The following is a 23,031-nucleotide window of genomic DNA, read 5'->3' on the forward strand; positions in this document are numbered from 1 at the left end:
CTGAACGTGGACACATACCCTAAGGCTATGTCTCCACTTTCAGGATGGCCGGCGGTATCGCCGCAGCGGCGAAGCCGCTCGGCGCTAAGCCCCGCCCCCTTAATGGGACGCGATCATGCCGGATGTGTTAACTCTTCACATCCGGGATGATCGCTCTGTCCCATAGGGCCCTGTGATATGCCTTGCGGGGACGCTGCGTCCCCGCAAGGTGTACGGACATGCTGCGATCTGAAAAGACGCGCAGCATGTCCGTAGTCGCAGGGCCGCCGCGTGCGGGTTTCCACGCATAGTGGAGACGGGATTTCATAAAATCCCCTCCACTATGCAGGAACATCTGGACGCTGCTTGTTTGACGCTGCAGCGCTGCGCAGCGTCAAACAAGCAGCGTTTCCTGAACGTGGAAACATACCCTAAGGGAGAGCACATGAGGATCAATTAACTGACCAGTTATTCACAAGAATGTATAATTTTGCTATAATAAAAAAAGTATATATTTTCCTCCAAAATATCAAGATCCCACAAATATAAGGTGCAACTGGAAAAAAATAAATTGGAATATGTGCATTAATCTGAAGCTCATCTGCTTATATCTTTTCATTTTATGTTCAAATAAAAAAACAAGGGTAATTAACAAAAAAATTATATTTCTATTTGGACCTGTTTATAATGCATTAATTAAAAAAGGGTGTATATATTTGTGGGCTAGATTTATTCATTATGAGCACTTTTATAGGTTTAACTTTGATTGACAGAGATAATTAACTTTGAGAAATCTTTGAAATATACAAGTTTATATCTATTGAGACATGACAGAAGAAAACAAAAAAAGTACACATAATGAACTAAGACCTGCAGTTTCCAATGCTTCTCAGCAGCTCTTAAGAAAGAGTTATACGACCGTATAACTCGGACGGGGATCGCAACCCAATGCTCGGACTGGCCGGCAGCTCTCTCAACCTGAGCATGACAGTATGTATTTTTCTATGTAACTACCACGATTGGGTCAGGAGAGCCGACGAAAAGTCTGAGCATTGTGTTGTTGTCACCTCTGAGTTATTCTGCTATCTGACTCTTCCCTTAATAATTTTATCAATGTCATAATACTGCAAACTATCATAATGATATAAAATTAAAGTTTCACCATTTTTGGTGACATAATCTGCACATTATTTGAAAAGATTAACACTCCAAACAAACAAACAAACACTCTTTCAAGCTCTTTGAAGACCCTGCACTACTTACTACAGACTGGATCAGGTTTGTCTGGAGTGTTCCTTATATACCTTATACAATAAATAGATTACTATGAACATAAGTGAAAAAAATAAATATATTTGTTTTTATTCTGCACTTCACCCTCTTGTCGATCTTCCCCAATACCTGTATCCTTAATATAGATAACCCAAACTGAGTTTCATTATTTGGCAATTGAGCAAATTTGCACTCATTAGAAATTTGCTTTCAAATTACTTAAACCCATGTCTCCTCTTCTTCATCATGGTCATTATCATCTTCTTTTCCTTCATCTTCCTCTTGTGGTTCTTTTTCTTCAGCCCTTATGTTATCGGTATCACTCTGTTCTTTGCTCTGAGGATTAGAAGCTTCCAGAGACAAGGAATGTTCTGAGGACCATGTTCCTTCGTCAGTATCCAAGTCTCCTGTACTAACAGCTGTACTCTGTGACTCATTCCGACTTCGGATGCCAGGAGATTGTGTAGCATATTTTTTTGTGCTTTTTCTTTTGCTTTGTCCTTGTCGATACAAGACTGGAGTTGGAATTTTAGATGGCTTCTTTTCTGGTCTATTATCTTTTCGGGGGCGTATTTTCGGCTTTAGTTTTAGTTTATAAATTGATGGCACTCTTTCTGGTTTTTTCAAACCTTTTTTTGGCTTTGATGATTGCGGTAGCTTGGATTCTTCATGAGCATCATCTTTATTAGAATTTGGAACTGATGAATCTTGATTGTCATCTGAAGCCTTCTTTTTGGCTTCCATTGCCTGCTGTCTCAGTCTTTGGGACGGCAGCTGTTTCGCTTTGTTACTATTGTTAATAACTGAACATATTTCCTTTTTCTGAATGGTTTGAATTTGTGGCTTTATTTCACCTTTTTCTTGTGATTCTGGTGGCTGTAGAACTAGATCCTTTTTTGCATCTACTATTGCTCCAACCTTTGGAGATATTCTTGAAATCCAGTTTTCCACATCCACTCTATTGAGTTTTACAGCACCCTTTGTTAATTCTGTGATAACATCATCATAGTTTCCTCCTCCCGATGGCCATTTCATGTTTATATATACACCACTCCTGGGTATTGCTACTTCTCCATCAGGTGTCTTTAATGCATTCCGAACTGAAGACAAAGCAGGTACAGATTTCCTTTTCATGTCAAAGTCGTGAACAGCAACATCACTCGCAATGCTAGCAGTATAGTCACTACGTCTGTTTTCATGGTTGCTATTTTCATCTGAATCTCCCTCCAGAACTTTAATATTTGATAGGATTTCATCTTCAAGACTTTGATACAACTCTTTTTCTTGATCTGGACCAATTGGCAATGGTTCATATGTACAAGCAGTATCCACATTATCTGACAAAATTGAAGCCTCCAAAGAACTGGCTTGCTTGTATTGTGTTTTTGTAGAAAAATAATTCTCGTTTACGGGTGTACCATTTCTGTTAAGCTGGATAGTTGGAGTATTTCTACCATTTCTTAGATTTCTGACTTGTTCAGTATGACTAGTAACACTTTTTGTTGTTGGGAGTTTATTGTGATGAGTGTTGAGATTATTTCCTAATGATCTGCTTCTATCTCTGTACTCAGATTCACCTTGGTAAGCCCTACTAGGAGTAGATGGCCTATTAAAAGTTGACATTGGTCTAATCCCATTAAATTCTTGTTTTATTGGCTGGACAAATTGTTTAGTTGGAGAAGAAGACCGGATGTTCAACTGTTTAGTTGGAGATGACGGTCGTATACTTAGTTGTCTAGTTGGAGATGAAGTGCGTGTGCTAAGCTGTTTAGTTGGTGACGGAGAAAGAGCACCAAACTGTTTTGATGGAGATGAAGAACGTGTGCTAAGTTGTTTAGTTGGAAATGAAAGATGAGTACTATGCTGTTTATTTGGGGAACTTGACCGTGTTGTGTCAAAAGTGTTATTAGACTGGTATTCAGACATTTTGCTTTGTTGATTGTAAAGCAAACACTTGGAGGGGCTAGGTGGTCGTAAAAACCGAGTAGGAGTTTTAGGCCTTGATTCATGTTGAATGTTCTCTTGTTCTGTTAGGGTTTGTGCTTTCACATATGCATTATATGTATGAGTTTGGTGTATATTTTTAGCCATTGACTCTTTAACACCAGGTGCAGGACTCTTTCCAACTTCACGTCTTCCTCTGTGATTCTTAATAACGACATCTAAAGAATACGAGTTTTCCTCTTCACTTCCAGTCAATTGAGATGCTGTAGAAGATGTTGATAAATTATGCTTATCTTGGCTAGATTGTGAGAATTGGGACTGCTGGCTAGTTTGAGAATCCTCCAAAAACAGTTGTCTCCTGGATGGGGTAGCTGGTCCTTCATGACCTCTGTCAACAGTAAATGAAAGAAATTACATTCTTGGGATGATTAATTGATAAATGCAGTGATGTGCAGAGTTCAGTTGGACATTATGTACAAATTATTAAGATAAATAGAGAAATGACAAAAACATCTCAACAACCAAAATAAAAATCACATCTTTGGAAGTAACATACAGTGGGGAAATTAAGCATTTAACACACTGCCGATTTTGCATGTTTTCCCACCTACAAAGAATGGAGAGGTCTTTAATTTTTATTGTGGGTACACTACAACTGTGAGAGACAGATTCTAAAAATAAAAAACAGAAAATCACATTCATTGTATGATTAATTAAATGAAATTAAATTGCATTTTATTGCATGAAATACATATTTGGTCACCTACCAACCAGCAAGAATTCTGGCTCTCACAGACCTGTTAGTTTTTCTTTAAGAAGCCCTCCTACTCTGCACTCATTACGTGTATTATTTGCACCTGTTTGAACTCGTTGCCTGTATAAAAGACACCTGTCCAAGCACTCAATCACTCACACTCCAACCTCTCAACCATGGCCAAGATCAAAGAGCTGTCTAAGGACATCAGGGTTGGGACAAAAATGTAGATGTGCACATGGCTGGGATGGACAATAGGCAAGCAGCTTGTCGAGAAGGCAGCAACTGTTGGCACAATTATAAGAAAATGGAAGAGACACAAAATGACTGTCAGTCTTACTTGGTCTGGGGCTCCATGCAAGATCCCACCTAGTGTAGCAAGGATAATTCTGAGAAAGGTCAGGAATCATCCCAGAACTACAAGGGATGACCTGGTCAATTACCTGAAGAGAGCTGGGACCACAGTCTTAAACATTACCATTAGTAACACACTACGCTGTCATAGATTAAAATCATGCAGGGCACGTAAGGATCCCTGCTCACACGAGCACATGTCCAGGCCTGTTAGAAGTTCGACAATGACCATCTGGATGATCCAGAGGAGGCATAGGAGGAGGTCTTGTGGTCAGATGAGACCAAAATAGAACTATTTGGCATCAACTTGACTTGCCATATTTGGAGGAAGAAAAAAGATGAGTATAACCCCAAGAACACTGTCTCAACCTTGAAGCATGGTGGGGGAAGCATCATGCTTTGGGGTTGCTTTTGTGCAAAGTGGACAGGACAACTGCACCATATTGAGAGGTGGATGAATGGGGTCATGTATCTCGAGATTTTGGCCAACAACCTCCTTCCCTCAGTAAGACAATTGAAGATGCATCATGGCCAGGCAGCGCAACTAAGCAGTGATTCCGTAAAAAGGAATTCAAAGTCCTGGAGTGGCCTAGCCAGTCTCCAGACCTGAACCCAATAGAAAATCTTGGGAGTTAACTGAAACTCAATGTTGCCCAGCAACAGTTCAAAAGAAAAGATCTGGGGAAGATCTGTATGGAGGAGTGGGCCAAAATCCCTCCTGCAGTGTGCACAAACTTGGTCTACATGAAACGTCTGACCACTCTAATTGCAAACAAAGGTTTCTGTACCAAATATTAACTTCTCTTTTTCTATTGTATCAAATACTCATTTCATGCAATACAATGCAATTTAATTATGTAAAAATTATACAATGTGATTTTCTGGATTTTAATTTTAGATTATGTCTCTCACAGTTGAAGTGTACCTACGATAATAATTACAGATCTCTCCATTCTTTGTAGATGGGAAAACTTGCTAAATTAGCCATGTATCAAATACTTATTTTCTCGACTGTAGATGAGAACCATGTATAATCTATGATGTACTGAAATTTGTTCCTGCAAAACATCACATCTAATGCAGTTAAATTGGAAAAACGCATAAAAAATGCATTCAATAAGCTACTCAAAAACGCTTTTTTTTTGCAGAGTTTTTTGGATGAAGAAAACCTAGCGTATAGTAACATTCAATCGATAGGCCACCTACCTGAAAGCAAAGCTTCTTTTCAGATCAGACTGCCCATGAGGGGTCCTGTATGCCGCATTCTTGTCTGTACTTTCAGGGGAATTGGATGATAAGGAATAGGTTCTACTACTGTTGGATGTGTATGTCTTCCAATCCACCGGGGGAAGTGGACTTTGAGATCTGCTTACTATCAATGTTGTTTCAGTTTTATTGGGATTATCTGATCGAGGTGTTAAACGAGCTTTTATCTCATGAGTTGGGTTTACTGGCTTCTGCTGATTTCCGGATTTTGAAACTTGCTTGTGAGCTGTAGGAAAAAATGTTCCAAAAGAAATAATCCATAAATATGCGCTGAAATATTTGTAACATAAATATTGTTGAGCAAGTAGATTATATATTTTGGTCTCACTTTGGCATTACAGTTTTACTAAAATATCAATAAATTAAAAGCAAAGCCACAATAAGAGGAATTAATATTCCCACAAAATTCAAGAATAAACACAGAGAAAAATGGGCAACAGTATTTACCTGCCCAGGTCTCTGAACTAATATACTCTCAGGATGCAGGAAACCATTGTAGTAAAGATGGCGGCAACACTGGTGCAAATTACTGATGAGACATCCACTCCCAACCTACCAATCCATGGAGGGGGTGATCGCTTAGTATTAAAATTGCACACAGAAAAAGTCTTGTATAGGGTGCTGGTCACACATAAGTAATGCACCTGGCCTCCCACTTTATAGAGAAAATAGACAATATCCGTCAGGAAATCCGCTCCCAATCACCAAGTTCAGTGACTCCCATCCCTCCCTGCATCTCCCCTAGCTCACTCTTCGCATTGGTCCCATCACAGAAGAGAAGAAGAAGTCTCCAGGCTCCTCTCTTCTTCTCGTCCGACTACATGCACTACTGACCCCATTCCCTCTCATCTTCTCCAGTCTCTCCAGTCATCACTACTCACCTAACTACAATCTTTAATCTCTCCCTCTCCTCAGGCATTTTCCCGTCCTCCTTCAAACACTCTATCATTACTCCGTTACTAAAGAAACCCGCCCTCGACCCATCCTGCACAAATAACTACAGACCAGTCTCCAACCTCCCCTTCATCTCTAAACTCTTGGAGCGCCTAGTCTACTCCCACCTTACCCGTTACCTCTCCAGTCACTCCCTCCTAGACCCTTCACAGTCCGGCTTCTGCCCCCTACACTCGACAGAAACTGCACTCATCAAAGTGACCAACGACCTTCTGACAGCAAAATGTAACGGTGACCACTCTCTGCTCATTCTTCTCGATCTTTCTGCAGCTTTCGACACTGTTGACCACCCTCTTTTACTATCTAGGCTCCAGTCACTTGGCATTAAGGACACTGCTCTCTCCTGGTTCTCCTCCTATCTTTCTGACCACTCCTTCAGTGTTCTGTTCTCTGGCTCCACTTCGTCTCCTCTTCCTCTCACTGTCGGGGTACCCCAGGGCTCAGTCCTTGGCCCCCTTCTCTTCTCCCTCTACACGGCCCCAATTGGACAGACCATCAGCAGATTTGGTTTTCAGTACCATCTTTATGCCGACGACACACAACTATACACGTCATCCCCTGGCCTTTCTCCTGCTGTACTACAGAACACCACTGACTGTCTGTCCGCAGTCTCCGACATCATGTCCGCTCTCTATCTGAAACTCAACCTCTCCAAAACTGAACGTCTTCTGCTCCTACCATCTACTAACCTCCCTAAACCTGATATTTCCCTCTCCGTGGGTGGCACCATAATAACACCCCGGCAGCAGGCGCGCTGTCTGGGTGTTATGTTTGACTCCGATCTCTCCTTCACATCCCATATACAATCTCTTTCCCACTCATGCCGCTTACACCTAAAGAACATCTCTAGAATCCGCCCCTTTCTCACTATAGAAACAACAAAAACTCTCACTGTCGCCCTGATCCACTCCCGCCTGGACTACTGCAACGCTCTATTAATTGGCCTCCCCCTCACTCGACTTTCCCCTCTCCAGTCTATCCTTAATGCAGCAGCCAGGGTTGTCTATCTAGCTAATCGTTACTCAAATGCGTCCGCTCTTCGCCAGTCATTACACTGGCTGCCCAATCATTACAGGATACAATTCAAAGTACTTGTTCTCACCCACAAAGCTCTTCACAGTGCGGCACCCCCTTACATCTCCTCCCTCTTTTCTGTCTATCGGCCTAAGGGTACTGTCACACAGTGGCACTTTTGTCGCTACGACGGTACGATGCGTGACGTTCCAGCGATATCCATACGATATCGCTGTGTCTGACACGCAGTAGCGATCAGGGACCCTGCTGAGAATCGTACGTCGTAGCAGATCGTTTGGAACTTTCTTTCGTCGCTGGATCTCCCGCTGTCATCGTTGGATCGGTGTGTGTGACACCGATCCAACGATGCGTTCGCTTGTAACCAGGGTAAACATCAAGTTACTAAGCGCAGGGCCGCGCTTAGTAACCCGATGTTTACCCTGGTTACCATCGTAAAAGTAAAAAAAACAAACCGTACATACATTCCGGTGTCCGTCAGGTGCCCTGCAGTCTGCTTCCCGCTCTGACTGACTGCCGGCCGGAAAGTAAGAGCAGAGCACAGCGGTGACGTCACCGCTGTGATCTGCTTTCACTTTTCGGCGGCACTCAGTCAGAGCGGGAAGCAGACTGCAAGGGACCTGACGGACACCGGAATGTGAGTATGTACTGTTTTTTTTTTTTTACTTTTACGATGGTAACCAGGGTAAACATCGGGTTACTAAGCGCGGCCCTGCGCTGCGCTTAGTAACCCGATGTTTACCCTGGTTACCCGGGGCCTTCGGCATCGTTGGTCGCTGGAGAGCGGTCTGTGTGACAGCTCTCCAGCGACCACACAACGACTTTCCAACGATCACAGCCAGGTCGTATCGCTGGTCATGATCGTTGGAAAGTTGCAGAGTGTGACAGTACCCTAACCGACCTCTGCGCTCTGCAAATGACTTTAGACTAACCTCTGCCCTAATCCGTACCTCCCACTCCTGACTCCAAGACTTCTCCCGTGCTGAGCCAATCCTCTGGAATGCTCTACCTCAAGAAATTAGGACCATCCACAATTTGCATAGTTTTAGGAGCTCCCTCAAAACACATTTGTTCAGAGCAGCCTATCATGTTCCCTAATCAGTTATTTTGTTTGTGTGTAGCCCTTTCACTACTTCCATCTATCCCCAACTCCCTGAAGATGGCTGGACCATCATTGTAAATACATCATTGTAAATACACACCTGTACTTTGTATCTCCCCACCTCATTGTAGATTGTAAGCTCTCACGAGCAGGGTCATCTTGTGTTGCTTTAATTATTGTATTGTTAACATTGTTACTTATGACTGTTGTGTTTGAAGCTGTTACACTGTAAAGCGCTGCGGAATATGTTGGCACTATATAAATAAAGATTATTATTATTATTATCATTATTAATAATGCAGTGTCTGGCTTACAGCCTATTAGTGACACCTCTTATATTAGATCAGGCGGGCTGCTCAGCACTATCTAAGTGCACGCCAAGAGGACAGACACCCTAGTTTACAACCTGAAAATAAAAACATGCAAAAAATATATAGCATATGAGGTATTGGTTGGCAATTCCTCTCTTGTGGCTTTGCTTTTAATTTAGTGTTAGGACGCGCAAGTGTGAGGACCCTTGACGCGGGTTGCGAGTTTGGCCAAAGTATCGACCAATATCTCATGCATTATATTTTTTTTGCATGCATTGTTTTTATATGCAGGGTGCAACCAAGTCAGTTAGAGTTGGCATTGTAAACTAGCGTGTCGGTTCCCATTGGGTGCATTTAGATAGTGCTGGGCAGCCCACCTAGTCTAATAGTATGGGCGTCTCTAATAGGCTGTAAGCCAGACGTTGTGCATTACCTGTATGTGAACAACGACCTATACAAGCCGCTTTTGTGCAATCATATACTGAGCAATCACTCCCTCCATGGATTGGTAGGCTGAGAGTCGATGTCTCATCGGTATCATGCACCTGTCTTGCCGCCATCTTTTCTACATGGGTTTGTCACATCCTGCATTAGTTCTGAGACCTGGGCAGGCAAATACTTCTGCCCCTGTTTTTGCAGTGTTTTTTCTAAAATATCAATAAAAAATTGTGGTCAGTCACATTTTTTGAGATGAAACCTGCTCTCTATGCCTGCACTCCACTGACAACTTTCCCTTCATAAATGCTGGTTATTTGGCTGCCCATATGAGTTTTTCATCTCAACTGACCTAACAGGTAGGATATTGGCACTGGTATCTAACAGGCAGGGTATTGGCACTGGCATCTAACAGGCAGGATATTGGCACTGGCATCTAACAGGTAGGATATTGGCACTGGTATCTAACAGGCAGGATATTGGCACTGGCATCTAACAGGTAGAATATTGGCACTGGCATCTAACAGGAAGGATATTGGCACTGGCATCTAACAGGCAGGGTATTGGCACTGTCATCTAACAGGTAGGATATTGGCACTGGTATCTAACAGGCAGGGTATTGGCACTGGCATCTAACAGGCAGGGTATTGGCACTGGCATCTAACAGGTAGGATATTGGCACTGGTATCTAACAGGCAGGATATTGGCACTGGCATCTAACAGGCAGGATATTGGCACTGGCATCTAACAGGTAGGATATTGGCACTGGCATCTAACAGGAAGGATATTGGCACTGGTATCTAACAGGTAGGATATTGGCACGACATCTAACAGGCAAGATATTGACACTGGCATCTAACAAGCAGGATATTGGCACTGACATCTAACAGGCAGGATATTGGCACTGGCATCTAACAGGCAAGATATTGGCACTGGCATCTAACAGGAAGGGTATTGGCACTGGCATCTAACAGGAAGGATATTGGCACTGGTATCTAACATGTAGGATATTGGCACTGGCATCTAACAGGCAAGATATTGGCACTGACATCTAACAGGCAGGGTATTGACACTGACATCTAACAGGCAGGATATTGGCACTGGCATCTAACAGGAAGGATATTGGCACTGGTATCTAACAGGAAGGATATTGGCACTGGTATCTAACAGAAAGGATATTGGCACTGGCATCTAACAGGAAGGATATTGGCACTGGCATCTAACAGGAAGGATATTGGCACTGGTATCTAACAGGAAGGATATTGGCACTGGCATCTAACAGGAAGGATATTGGCACTGGCATCTAACAGGAAGGATATTGGCACTGGTATCTAACAGGAAGGATATTGGCACTGGCATCTAACAGGAAGGATATTGGCACTGGCATCTAACAGGAAGTAGATTGGCACTGGTATCTAACAGGAAGGATATTGGCACTTGTATCTAACAGGAAGGATATTGGCACTGGCATCTAACAGGAAGGATATTGGCACTGGTATCTAACAGGAAGGATATTGGCACTGGTATCTAACAGGAAGGATATTGGCACTGGCATCTAACAGGAAGGATATTGGCACTGGTATCTAACAGGAAGGATATTGGCACTGGCATCTAACAGGAAGGATATTGGCACTGGCATCTAACAGGAAGTAGATTGGCACTGGTATCTAACAGGAAGGATATTGGCACTTGTATCTAACAGGAAGGATATTGGCACTTGTATCTAACAGGAAGGATATTGGCACTGGCATCTAACAGGAAGGATATTGGCACTGGTATCTAACAGGAAGGATATTGGCACTGGTATCTAACAGGAAGGATATTGGCACTGGCATCTAACAGGAAGGATATTGGCACTGGTATCTAACAGGAAGGATATTGGCACTGGTATCTAACAGGAAGGATATTGGCACTGGCATCTAACAGGAAGGATATTGGCACTGGTATCTAACAGGAAGGATATTGGCACTGGCATCTAACAGGAAGGATATTGGCACTGGTATCTAACAGGAAGGATATTGGCACTGGCATCTAACAGGAAGGATATTGGCACTGGTATCTAACAGGAAGGATATTGGCACTGGTATCTAACAGGAAGGATATTGGCACTGACATCTACCAGGCAGGATATTGGCACTGGTATCTAACAGGAAGGATATTGGCACTTGTATCTAACAGGTAGGATATTGGCACTGGCATCTAACAGGAAGTAGATTGGCACTGGTATCTAACAGGAAGGATATTGGCACTTGTATCTAACAGGAAGGATATTGGCACTGGCATCTAACAGGAAGGATATTGGCACTGGTATCTAACAGGAAGGATATTGGCACTGGCTTCTAACAGGAAGGATATTGGCACTGGTATCTAACAGGAAGGATATTGGCACTGACATCTACCAGGCAGGATATTGGCACTGGCATCTAACAGGTAGGATATTGGCACTGGCATCTAACAGGAAGGATATTGGTACTGGTATCTAACAGGAAGGATATTGGCACTGGTATTTAACAGGCAGGGTATTGGCACTGGCATCTAACAGGAAGGATATTGGCACTGGTATCTAACAGGAAGGATATTGGTACTGGTATCTAACAGGAAGGATATTGGCACTGGTATCTAACAGGCAGGGTATTGGCACTGGCATCTAACAGGCAGGGTATTGGCACTGGCATCTAACAGGTAGGATATTGGCACTGGTATCTAACAGGCAGGATATTGGCACTGGCATCTAACAGGCAGGATATTGGCACTGGCATCTAACAGGTAGGATATTGGCACTGGCATCTAACAGGAAGGATATTGGCACTGGTATCTAACAGGTAGGATATTGGCACGACATCTAACAGGCAAGATATTGACACTGGCATCTAACAAGCAGGATATTGGCACTGACATCTAACAGGCAGGATATTGGCACTGGCATCTAACAGGCAAGATATTGGCACTGGCATCTAACAGGAAGGGTATTGGCACTGGCATCTAACAGGAAGGATATTGGCACTGGTATCTAACATGTAGGATATTGGCACTGGCATCTAACAGGCAAGATATTGGCACTGACATCTAACAGGCAGGGTATTGACACTGACATCTAACAGGCAGGATATTGGCACTGGCATCTAACAGGAAGGATATTGGCACTGGTATCTAACAGGAAGGATATTGGCACTGGTATCTAACAGAAAGGATATTGGCACTGGCATCTAACAGGAAGGATATTGGCACTGGCATCTAACAGGAAGGATATTGGCACTGGTATCTAACAGGAAGGATATTGGCACTGGCATCTAACAGGAAGGATATTGGCACTGGCATCTAACAGGAAGGATATTGGCACTGGTATCTAACAGGAAGGATATTGGCACTGGCATCTAACAGGAAGGATATTGGCACTGGCATCTAACAGGAAGTAGATTGGCACTGGTATCTAACAGGAAGGATATTGGCACTTGTATCTAACAGGAAGGATATTGGCACTGGCATCTAACAGGAAGGATATTGGCACTGGTATCTAACAGGAAGGATATTGGCACTGGTATCTAACAGGAAGGATATTGGCACTGGCATCTAACAGGAAGGATATTGGCACTGGTATCTAACAGGAAGGATATTGGCACTGGCATCTAACAGGAAGGATATTGGCACTGGCATCTAACAGGAAGTAGATTGGCACTGGTATCTAACAGGAAGGATATTGGCACTTGTATCTAACAGGAAGGATATTGGCACTGGCATCTAACAGGAAGGATATTGGCACTGGTATCTAACAGGAAGGATATTGGCACTGGTATCTAACAGGAAGGATATTGGCACTGGCATCTAACAGGAAGGATATTGGCACTGGTATCTAACAGGAAGGATATTGGCACTGGTATCTAACAGGAAGGATATTGGCACTGGCATCTAACAGGAAGGATATTGGCACTGGTATCTAACAGGAAGGATATTGGCACTGGCATCTAACAGGAAGGATATTGGCACTGGTATCTAACAGGAAGGATATTGGCACTGGCATCTAACAGGAAGGATATTGGCACTGGTATCTAACAGGAAGGATATTGGCACTGGTATCTAACAGGAAGGATATTGGCACTGACATCTACCAGGCAGGATATTGGCACTGGTATCTAACAGGAAGGATATTGGCACTTGTATCTAACAGGTAGGATATTGGCACTGGCATCTAACAGGAAGTAGATTGGCACTGGTATCTAACAGGAAGGATATTGGCACTTGTATCTAACAGGAAGGATATTGGCACTGGCATCTAACAGGAAGGATATTGGCACTGGTATCTAACAGGAAGGATATTGGCACTGGCTTCTAACAGGAAGGATATTGGCACTGGTATCTAAATGGAAGGATATTGGCACTGACATCTACCAGGCAGGATATTGGCACTGGCATCTAACAGGTAGGATATTGGCACTGGCATCTAACAGGTAGGATATTGGCACTGGCATCTAACAGGAAGGATATTGGTACTGGTATCTAACAGGAAGGATATTGGCACTGGTATTTAACAGGCAGGGTATTGGCACTGGCATCTAACAGGAAGGATATTGGCACTGGTATCTAACAGGAAGGATATTGGCACTGACATCTAACAGGTAGGATATTGGCACTGACATCTACCAGGCAGGATATTGGCACTGGCATCTAACAGGAAGGATATTGGCACTGGCATCTAACAGGAAGGATATTGGCACTGGTATCTAACAGGAAGGATATTGGCACTGGTATTTAACAGGAAGGATATTGGCACTGACATCTACCAGGCAGGATATTGGCACTGGCATCTAACAAGTAGGATATTGGCACTGGCATCTAACAGGTAGGATATTGGTACTGGCATCTAACAGGAAGGATATTGGCACTGGTATCTAACAGGCAGGGTATTGGCACTGGCATCTAACAGGAAGGATATTGGCACTGGTATATAACAGGTAGGATATTGGCACTGGCATCTAACAGGAAGGATATTGGCACTGGTATCTAACAGGTAGGATATTGGCACTGGCATCTAACAGGAAGGATATTGGCACTGGCATCTAGCTGGAAGGATATTGGCACTGGTATCTAACAGGTAGGATATTAGCACTGGCATCTAACAGGAAGGATATTGGCACTGGTATTTAACAGGCAGGACATTGGCACTGGCATCTAACAGGTAGGATATTGGCACTGGCATCTAACAGGAAGGATATTGGCACTGGTATTTAACAGGTAGGATATTGGCACTGGCATCTAACAGGAAGGATATTGGCACTGGTATCTAACAGGAAGGATATTGGCACTGGTATTTAACAGGCAGGACATTGGCACTGGCATCTAACAAGTAGGGTATTGGCACTGGCATCTAACAGGAAGGATATTGGCACTGGTATTTAACAGGTAGGACATTGGCACTGGAATCTAACAGGTAGGATATTGGCACTGGCATCTAACAGAAAGGATATTGGCACTGGTATTTAATAGGTAGGATATTGGCACTGGCATCTAACAGGAAGGATATTGGCACTGGTATCCAACAGGAAGGATATTGGCACTGGTATTTAACAGGCAGGACATTGGCACTAGCATCTAACAGGTAGGATATTAGCACTGGCATCTAACAGGAAGGATATTGGCACTGGTATTTAACAGGCAGGACATTGGCACTGGCATCTAACAGGTAGGATATTGGCACTGGCATCTAACAGGAAGGATATTGGCACTGGTATTTAACAGGTAGGACATTGGCACTGGCATCTAACAGGTAGGATATTGGCACTGGCATCTAACAGGAAGGATATTGGCACTGGTATTTAACAGGTAGGATATTGGCACTGGTATCTAACAGGAAGGATATTGGCACTGGCATCTACCAGGCAGGATATTGGCACTGGTATCTAACAGGAAGGATATTGGCACTGGTATCTAACAGGAAAGATATTGGCACTGGTATCTAACAGGCAGGATATTGGCACTGGCATCTAACAGGAAGGATATTGGCACTGACATCTAACAGGCAGGATATTGGCACTGACATCTACCAGGCAGGATATTGGCACTGGCATCTAACAGGAAGGATATTGGCACTGGTATCTAACAGGAAAGATATTGGCTCTGGTATCTAACAGGCAGGATATTGGCACTGGCATCTAACAGGAAGGATATTGGCACTGACATCTAACAGGAAGGATATTGGCACTGACATCTAACAGGTAGGATATTGGCACTGGTATCACTTCTAAGCTCTCTTCTAACCAGAAGATAGATATGTTTTTCTAACATGTTTTACACAATTTGCTGCTGAGAATTCATTTCTTTAATTACTGTCTAGATTCTACCATGCGCCATGTGTCCTCGATGGCGAGTGGGCCCCGACACTTGCCGGGGTGCTGATGTCGGCCCTGGTTCCCATGCTGTATGAAGGGTACAGTATGAATTCTGGCATCCGCATACTAAATAAACCTGAGTGGTGAACAGTTAATGCGTGAAGAAGCCAGGAATAGAATCTGCAGAGTCGCAGACATAATGTAACAAGTATCAGGGACAAGTGACATTACAGTAAAGAGGTAATGGACCGTGCCAAGACTTGATTGTCTCTCATACCTTGTGTAGCAGAATAGAGCGGGCTGCTGGCAGCGTTCCAGTAAGGAATGAGTGACAGTGGTAGGGTGCGCATGAAACGAGGCATTTCAGGTGACTGATGCTAGAGATGGGTTAGATGGGCTCAATGAAGCAACCTGTCATACTGTCATAACCACCGCACAACAATGACCTAGCTCAAGTCATTGATTTTCAAAGCCTCTGACAGGTAATTGCTGGGTCTGTATATAAGAGATGCATTTTTGATTTATTTATTTTGCTTACAAAACAAAGTATCTCTTACATATGAAAAGTGCCTTCTTGGGGTTGTTTTCTCATTTAGAATAGCGCAACTATTTTGATATCCTATATAAATAGCAAACTAAAATGATTTTTTATTATGGCAAGGATATAGGGGCTGTCTAATATTGCTATAATAAATTATAAATTGAATTTTAATACTTGGGTCTCCATTTTCATGGGGATCTCAATGTTATATAGTTGGACTTTGTATGTACACGTAGGCCAGACTTCGGGAGGAGTTATTATTCAAGTCAAAGTATGAAGACCTGATACACAAGATAAAGGTAAGTCGAGCTCACCGATTTCAGCAAGACTGGATGACAATCTGATGTGAGACTCCCCCCTCTCTCCCATCATTTGATCATGATGTTGAGGGTCATAAGGATGTGGAAGGTGAAATTCAAACTCCTGATTCGTTTGTTTTCAGGGTAGAAGGGATGCTGAAAAATGGGCATAGCAGCAGGTTCCTCTCCTCTGCAGATTGAAAACACACATACGCTCCGCCAAGTCAGGGATCAGATCTATGGGCAGTTTAATGCTAGTGAGTAAGCTCCCATGCTCCCTCTAGTGGTCATTGAAGGTTGAAGGCAGACAGGGAGAAAGTTTTTAATTGGTGTGTCAGAAAAATATTTTAAAATAGTTTTAAAAAAGTCAAAGCTTCAATATCAGTATAGAATTTAAGACTGAATGACATGGTTGAGATTTACTTTAGTCTCTTCAAGTCTACGAACTGTATATTTCATCATCATCATCTTTCCCCCACTTTACTCTACCTCTCCACCCGACCTATCCATCAATGTCAATGGCTGCTCACTTTCCCCGATCCCGCACTCTCGGTGCCTCGGGGTGATCCTTGACTCTGCCCTCTCTTTCAAGCCACATATCCAAGCCCTTGCCTCCTCTTGCCGATTCCAACTCAAAAACATTTCCCGGATCCGTGCATTCCTTGACCATGAAACCACAAAAACACTAGTGCATGCCCTCATTATCTCCCGCCTCGACTACTGCAACCTCCTACTCTCTGACCTCCCCTCTAGCACTCTGGCACCACTCCAATCCATCCTAAACTCTGCTGCCCGACTAATCCACCTGTCTCCCCGTTACTCCCCAGCCTCTCCTCTCTGCCAGGCCCTTCACTGGCTTCCTATTGCCCAGAGGCTCCAGTTCAAAACACTAACAATGACATACAAAGCCATTCACAACCAGTCTCCTCCATATATCTGTGACATGGGCTCCCGGTATTTACCTACACGCAACCTTCGATCATCTCATGATCTCCTTCTCTACTAATCTCTCATCTCTTCCTCCCACAACCGCATCCAAGACTTTTCCCGTGCTTCCCCCCATACTCTGGAACTCTCTACTCTAACACATCAGACTCTCGCCTACCACGGAAACCCTCAAAAGGAACATGAAGACTCACCTCTTCCGACAAGCCTACAACCTACAGTGATTCCCAGTCTACTCAACCGCCACATGACCAGCTCTTCCCTGTCCTAGTATATCCTCACCCATCCCCTGTGGACTGTGAGCCCTCGTGGGCAGGGTCCTCTCTCCTCCTGTACTTGTGTGTGCCTTGTATTGCTCATGTTTAATGTACTTGTCTATATTTGCCCCATTCACATGTAAAGAGCCATGGAATAAATGGCGCTATAAAAATGTATAATAATAATAATATTTATGTCTGTAGTTTAATTGCGGACTACTTCTAGCTGAACATTGCTATTCTCCAGATCAGGTTGTCATATCGAAATCCTAATCCTACTAACATGACAAATTACTTAAAGAGTAACCGTTGTTTCAATTTTTATTTCATAAATCTATAGTGCACATGAAAATAAGAAACCCTGTAATATATCTTGTAATATAAATGTGCTTCTTTGTACTCCAGATTGACCTTTCACTCTCAATTCATGGATAAAATCTGTATTTAGTCAAGGCAGATTTTCCCATTACCGAGATAGGAGATGACAGTTGGTGCTTTTAAAATTCTATGGAGAGAGGAGGAGGGAGGTGCTAGAGGCAGACAAAAACACAAAAGAATAGACCTTTATGAGCATCGGCTGTGATCTCAGTAATAGGAAAATCTGTATTCACTGACAGCCCGTGAATTGATAATTTTAAAAATGAATCATCATTTCAGGATCAGGAAAAAAAATCAGATTTCTTTTAAGATTCTTATCTTTGCATGTACTATTGATTTATGATATAAAAATTAAAACGATAGTTATTTTTTAAATATTGTGCCTTTATCCATAAATAAAACATAAATATCACCAGATACTCAAATCCGGAAAGAAATTCTTTTTTTCTCCATTTTATAAAACTCAGCCATAAAATGAAAGAAATAACAGCAAAACATCAAAGATACACAACTTTCAGCGCAAGCACACAAATATCATGCCTCCTACCTTTATTGCCATTGACTCATGGCACAATATTCTGCAGAATGAAGGTTTCCCTAACCCACAAAAATAAGTACATCCAGCCTTTGTAATTGTGCAGCCCTTCAGGGGGTGGACACGTACAGCAGAGGGCATCTGTACAACAGTACATGGGTCTTTTGCGGTCCAATAATGTGTCTGTGACAGACGTTCCTTACTGCAGTAGAAGTAGAAGTGGTCCTATAAGGGTTCGGTTTATCCCTTGATATTTATTAAGACTCACTCAAGCATACAAAGCATAATTTGTTTTAATGATATGTAATATGGCGTGGGGCAGTAGCCATTTGTGTGGTACTCATCTCCTATACCCCGGCACGTTACATGATTGTGGGGGTCCTGGCTGAGTGTGTGGACTTCGTCTAAAGGAGCGCTATGCCCTTGCTGGTCGCATGATGCCGGTGACTTCGGCTGCACAGGACAACTTGTTGTAGTGTTCAATGAGGGAGACCACCACTAAAACTGTCATTTACTGGACATCAACTTGGTGGGGATTATGTACAATAGATAGTGGGTGCATAACTTTGCAAATGTTTCCTTTACAACACAATCATTTTCACACACTGGCTTTTTACTTCTTCCAAATTTATTTGTTTCTGCCTAAACTAGTCCCGCTTCCTTCCCCACACACCAGCATGATACTACAGTCCAGTTTGCCACTATGGCCGGTACTTGGTCTTCTCTACTCCTGATTCCTTGCAACTCTGGGCCAGGGACCTCTCTTCGTCTCACGTTCCCTATTCCGCCTGGTCCGTTTCCTCTCGGAGTTATAAACTCTAGGCCATACTGCTAGGATTCCTTTCCCAGGACCCGTCTCCTGTGCATCACTCAGGCCTCTGTCACTCTTCCTCATCTCCACTCCAGATCTCGCTATCCACTGCCTCGGTCTCCACTCACGTCAGGGATACCCAACTCATGCGACTCTGCCAAGTACTCAGATCAAAGGTCTGTTCTAGCTGCAAGCAATGCCCTGTATGAAGGCTTGATGGGAACCTGTCTCTGTCACTTCACCTTAGCTCCTCTTACTCTGAATTAGTCTCAATGATTAACTCTAACTCTCTGTACTGTTAGGCAGAACACAAATCCAACACTAATAATGCATATCACACTATACACCATAACAATCCTCATGTTTTCCAGGAGGAATGGAGGGCAATATGTCAATCTCCTCACAAATACCTACAGAGAGATGTGCAGCGGCAGGGGTCATGTTTGTCCAAATAATGTTCCAGTGTGTCCCAGCCACCTCCAACTCTGACCATCACATGGTTGCGCAGGATCTGTAAAACATGGATCCATATATATTTATCATAATATATCAGATGCAGTTTAAAGTCTCAAATTTGGCCTCATCCACACATCTGTAGAAGCTCAGGATCCCAGTCTGAAAAATGTAAGGTCCTGATTACAGAATCAAGGGAGCCAATACATTCAGCAACATTTGCCTTTTAATCCATATTGTCTCAATAGTTATCAATAGAGCCTGAAAAATATGCAGTTTGTAAAAGGAATCTGTCACCAAGTTTATGCTTCCCAGTCTGAGGTCAGCAGGATAAATTAGGGGCAAAGACACTGATGTCAGTGGTGTGTGTCACGTTCCGGGCTTGTTGCTAAAGTTTTGATAAAATCACATTTTTATTTGTTGCCGCTCTGCTAGTCTTCTCATTGATAACTGTCTAAATTCGCCCAAACCATTCATTGCTTTCTATTAAAAACAGAAAGCTGCCAATCAATGGTGAGCGGTAGGTGATAGCTGGTGCTCATGAATATGGAGGACTACATAGTAGGAGCTTATCACTGAGAGGACTAGCAGAGCAGCAGCTGATAAATCAGTGATTTGTCAATGTTAGTAAGCAGCCCAGTACGTCACGCATTGCGGGAATTATTAAGTCTGCCACTACTTTATGTTGCCCTCAGTTTTGGAAACATAAAACTGGTGATAGGTTTTCTTTAATTTTAATCTAAATTTTCATCTACATTTAAAGACATAGAACAAAGGTAACTATGGGTCCTAAAAAAGATCAAACATACCAATATTCACCATCTGTACTGAGCACTATATGTAGGAGTACCGGGGCACTCATTCCCCGCTTACTTCTTGTGTCAACCATTCTATAACTTTCATGTTATGTTACTGATATGGCTGTATGATGGCATTACTTCATGTCAGGCTTAAACTAAATTTTTATAGGCGTCTTTATCCATTGAATTACTCAGTATTTGCCCAACAGTGTGGTTGGTTTACATTTGCCATTTTGTTTTTATATGCACTATATTGTATGGAGCTCTATAGCTACTCCCCACATGTTGGATTTCTGTTATGTTAGTGGTATTTGCCTGCATTGCCATCTATTGGATTGGCTTAAAGGGACTCTGTCACCTGAATTTGGCGGGCCCTGTTTATGGCCCGATGGGCGGTGTTTTCTGTTCTTTCATTCACCCCTTCCTTTCCCGCTGGCCGCAATATTATCTTGAATTTGATTAGGTTTCCTCCGTAGAACACGCGTGCGCAATGCAATCTTACCTTGCAGGAAAAGGAAGAAGATCCAGCTCAACGATGTAGTGAAAAATCCATAACTTTATTCACTTCCAATAATATCGTGTAAGGATAAAACATCAGCGTGCAATAGAATTAAAAACAAGATCCAAGATCAACGCGTTTCTGGTGGCACAGCACCCTTAGTCATGATAGGCCAGCAGGATAGGAAGGGGTGAATGAAAGAACAGAAAACACCGCCCATCGGACCGTAAACAGGGCCTGCCAAATTCAGGTGACAGAGTCCCTTTAATACTCTACATTAGTTGCCCTGAGCACTTTTTGTAGCCTTTTATCATATTAGCTAACAGTGTTAGCATTTCTATACTTATGTATATTTACATTTTGCATTTATAATCTGTTCTATTTTGACAGGGTTAAGATCATCATCTATTGCTTACAACTTTTAATTACAGGGACTCTCTCTTAAAGGGAACCTCTCACCCCCACCCCAGGCGTTTTTAAGTAAAAGAGCCACCTTCTGCAGCACTAAGGCTGCATTCTGTGAAGGTGGCTCTTCTGTTTGTGCTCCTTACTAACGCTGCAATATTAAGTTTTATAATTTTCACGCCATACCTGTATTCTGTCACGGGGGCACATCTTTTCCCCCGGACTCAACCGCCTCCCAGCCGTCAATCATCCCCTCAGTGCTCCGCCTCCTCTGTTTGTATGCACGTACACGGCGCCTGCGCTGTGCCCTCATTTTTCTGTCATACGCCATGCACGCTGCTCTGCGAGTCACATCAGCTGATCTAGTGATCCCAAACCGCAGTGTGTTCTGATCAGGGCTGCCATCAGGGCATTACTGCCCTTACTACAGTATGGGGCCCAGTGATGAGGAACAAAAAGGGGGGCCCGAGCACGCTGGCAGCCCAGTCCGCGCTCCGCTTGGGCCCCCTGACATTTTGTTCAGGCTTCTGAACGCCAACAACACTGTGGTGTAAAGACACCTACAGTGTTGTAAATGCAGCGGAAATGGGCACTGTAGCTTTTAGCTGCAGCCCGGGCCCGGTGCATTATGGTCCAGTTCGATGTCACACGCTGCCCTGGTCCACTTCCTCATTCCGGAGCAGAGCAGCGTGCGGTGTGCCACATGGCTGCGGTCGTGTGGATGGTGGACGGCGGACCAGAAGAGGCGACGGGGGACAGGACGAGGTCGACGTGCAGGCTGCAGACCGGACAAGCAGGTGGAGGCGGCGGGAAAGCAGGGTGAGTACCATGAGGCTGACTCTAGGCTCAGTGGTGACTGACTGGGTGGGGCAGCCGGCAGGTGGCCCACATTCCAACAGGGCTGGGAGGGGGGGCTGCTGCACATTCCAACAGGGCCCGGAGGGGGGGCTGCTGCACATTCCAACAGGGTCCGGAGGGGGGGTTGCTGCACATTCCAACAGGGCCCGGAGGGGGGGGGCTGCTGCACTTTCCAACAGGGCCCGGGGGGCTGCTGCACATTCCAACAGGGCCTGGATGGGGGGGTTTGCGGCTGCACATTCCAACAGGGCCCGAAGGGGGGGGGCTGCTGCACATTCCAACAGGGCCTGGGGGCTGCTGCAGATTCCAATAGGGCCCGGGGGCTGCTGCAGATTCCAACAGGGCCCGGGGCTGCTGCACATTCCAACAACAAGGGGCAGGAATGAAAACACATGTGGCAGGAATGAAAACAACACGGGGCAGAATTCAGGAATAACAACACGGGCAGGAATGAAAACGGGGCAGGAATGAAAAAAACACTGGGGCAGGAATGAAAACAACACTGGGGACAGGAATGGAAACTA

General features: G+C 43.8%; 1 protein-coding gene across 1 annotated transcript in view; it reads right to left on the minus strand.

The window, feature by feature from the left end:
• Positions 1–396: 396 nt before the first annotated feature.
• Positions 397–23,031, minus strand: part of GAS2L2 (growth arrest specific 2 like 2) — a 90,350-nt gene continuing 67,715 nt past the window's right edge. The window contains exons 4-6 of the mRNA XM_077296266.1: positions 19,907–20,003; positions 5,510–5,795; positions 397–3,583 (exon numbers count right to left, since the gene is read on the minus strand). Of these exons, the coding sequence (XP_077152381.1) occupies positions 1,471–3,583; positions 5,510–5,795; positions 19,907–20,003 (2,496 nt within the window). The 3' untranslated portion in view covers positions 397–1,470. The remainder of the gene's footprint in view (positions 3,584–5,509; positions 5,796–19,906; positions 20,004–23,031) is intronic.

The sequence above is a fragment of the Ranitomeya variabilis genome, chromosome 3 (genome assembly GCF_051348905.1).
Source record: "Ranitomeya variabilis isolate aRanVar5 chromosome 3, aRanVar5.hap1, whole genome shotgun sequence".
In the NCBI taxonomy this organism is placed as follows: domain Eukaryota; kingdom Metazoa; phylum Chordata; class Amphibia; order Anura; family Dendrobatidae; genus Ranitomeya; species Ranitomeya variabilis.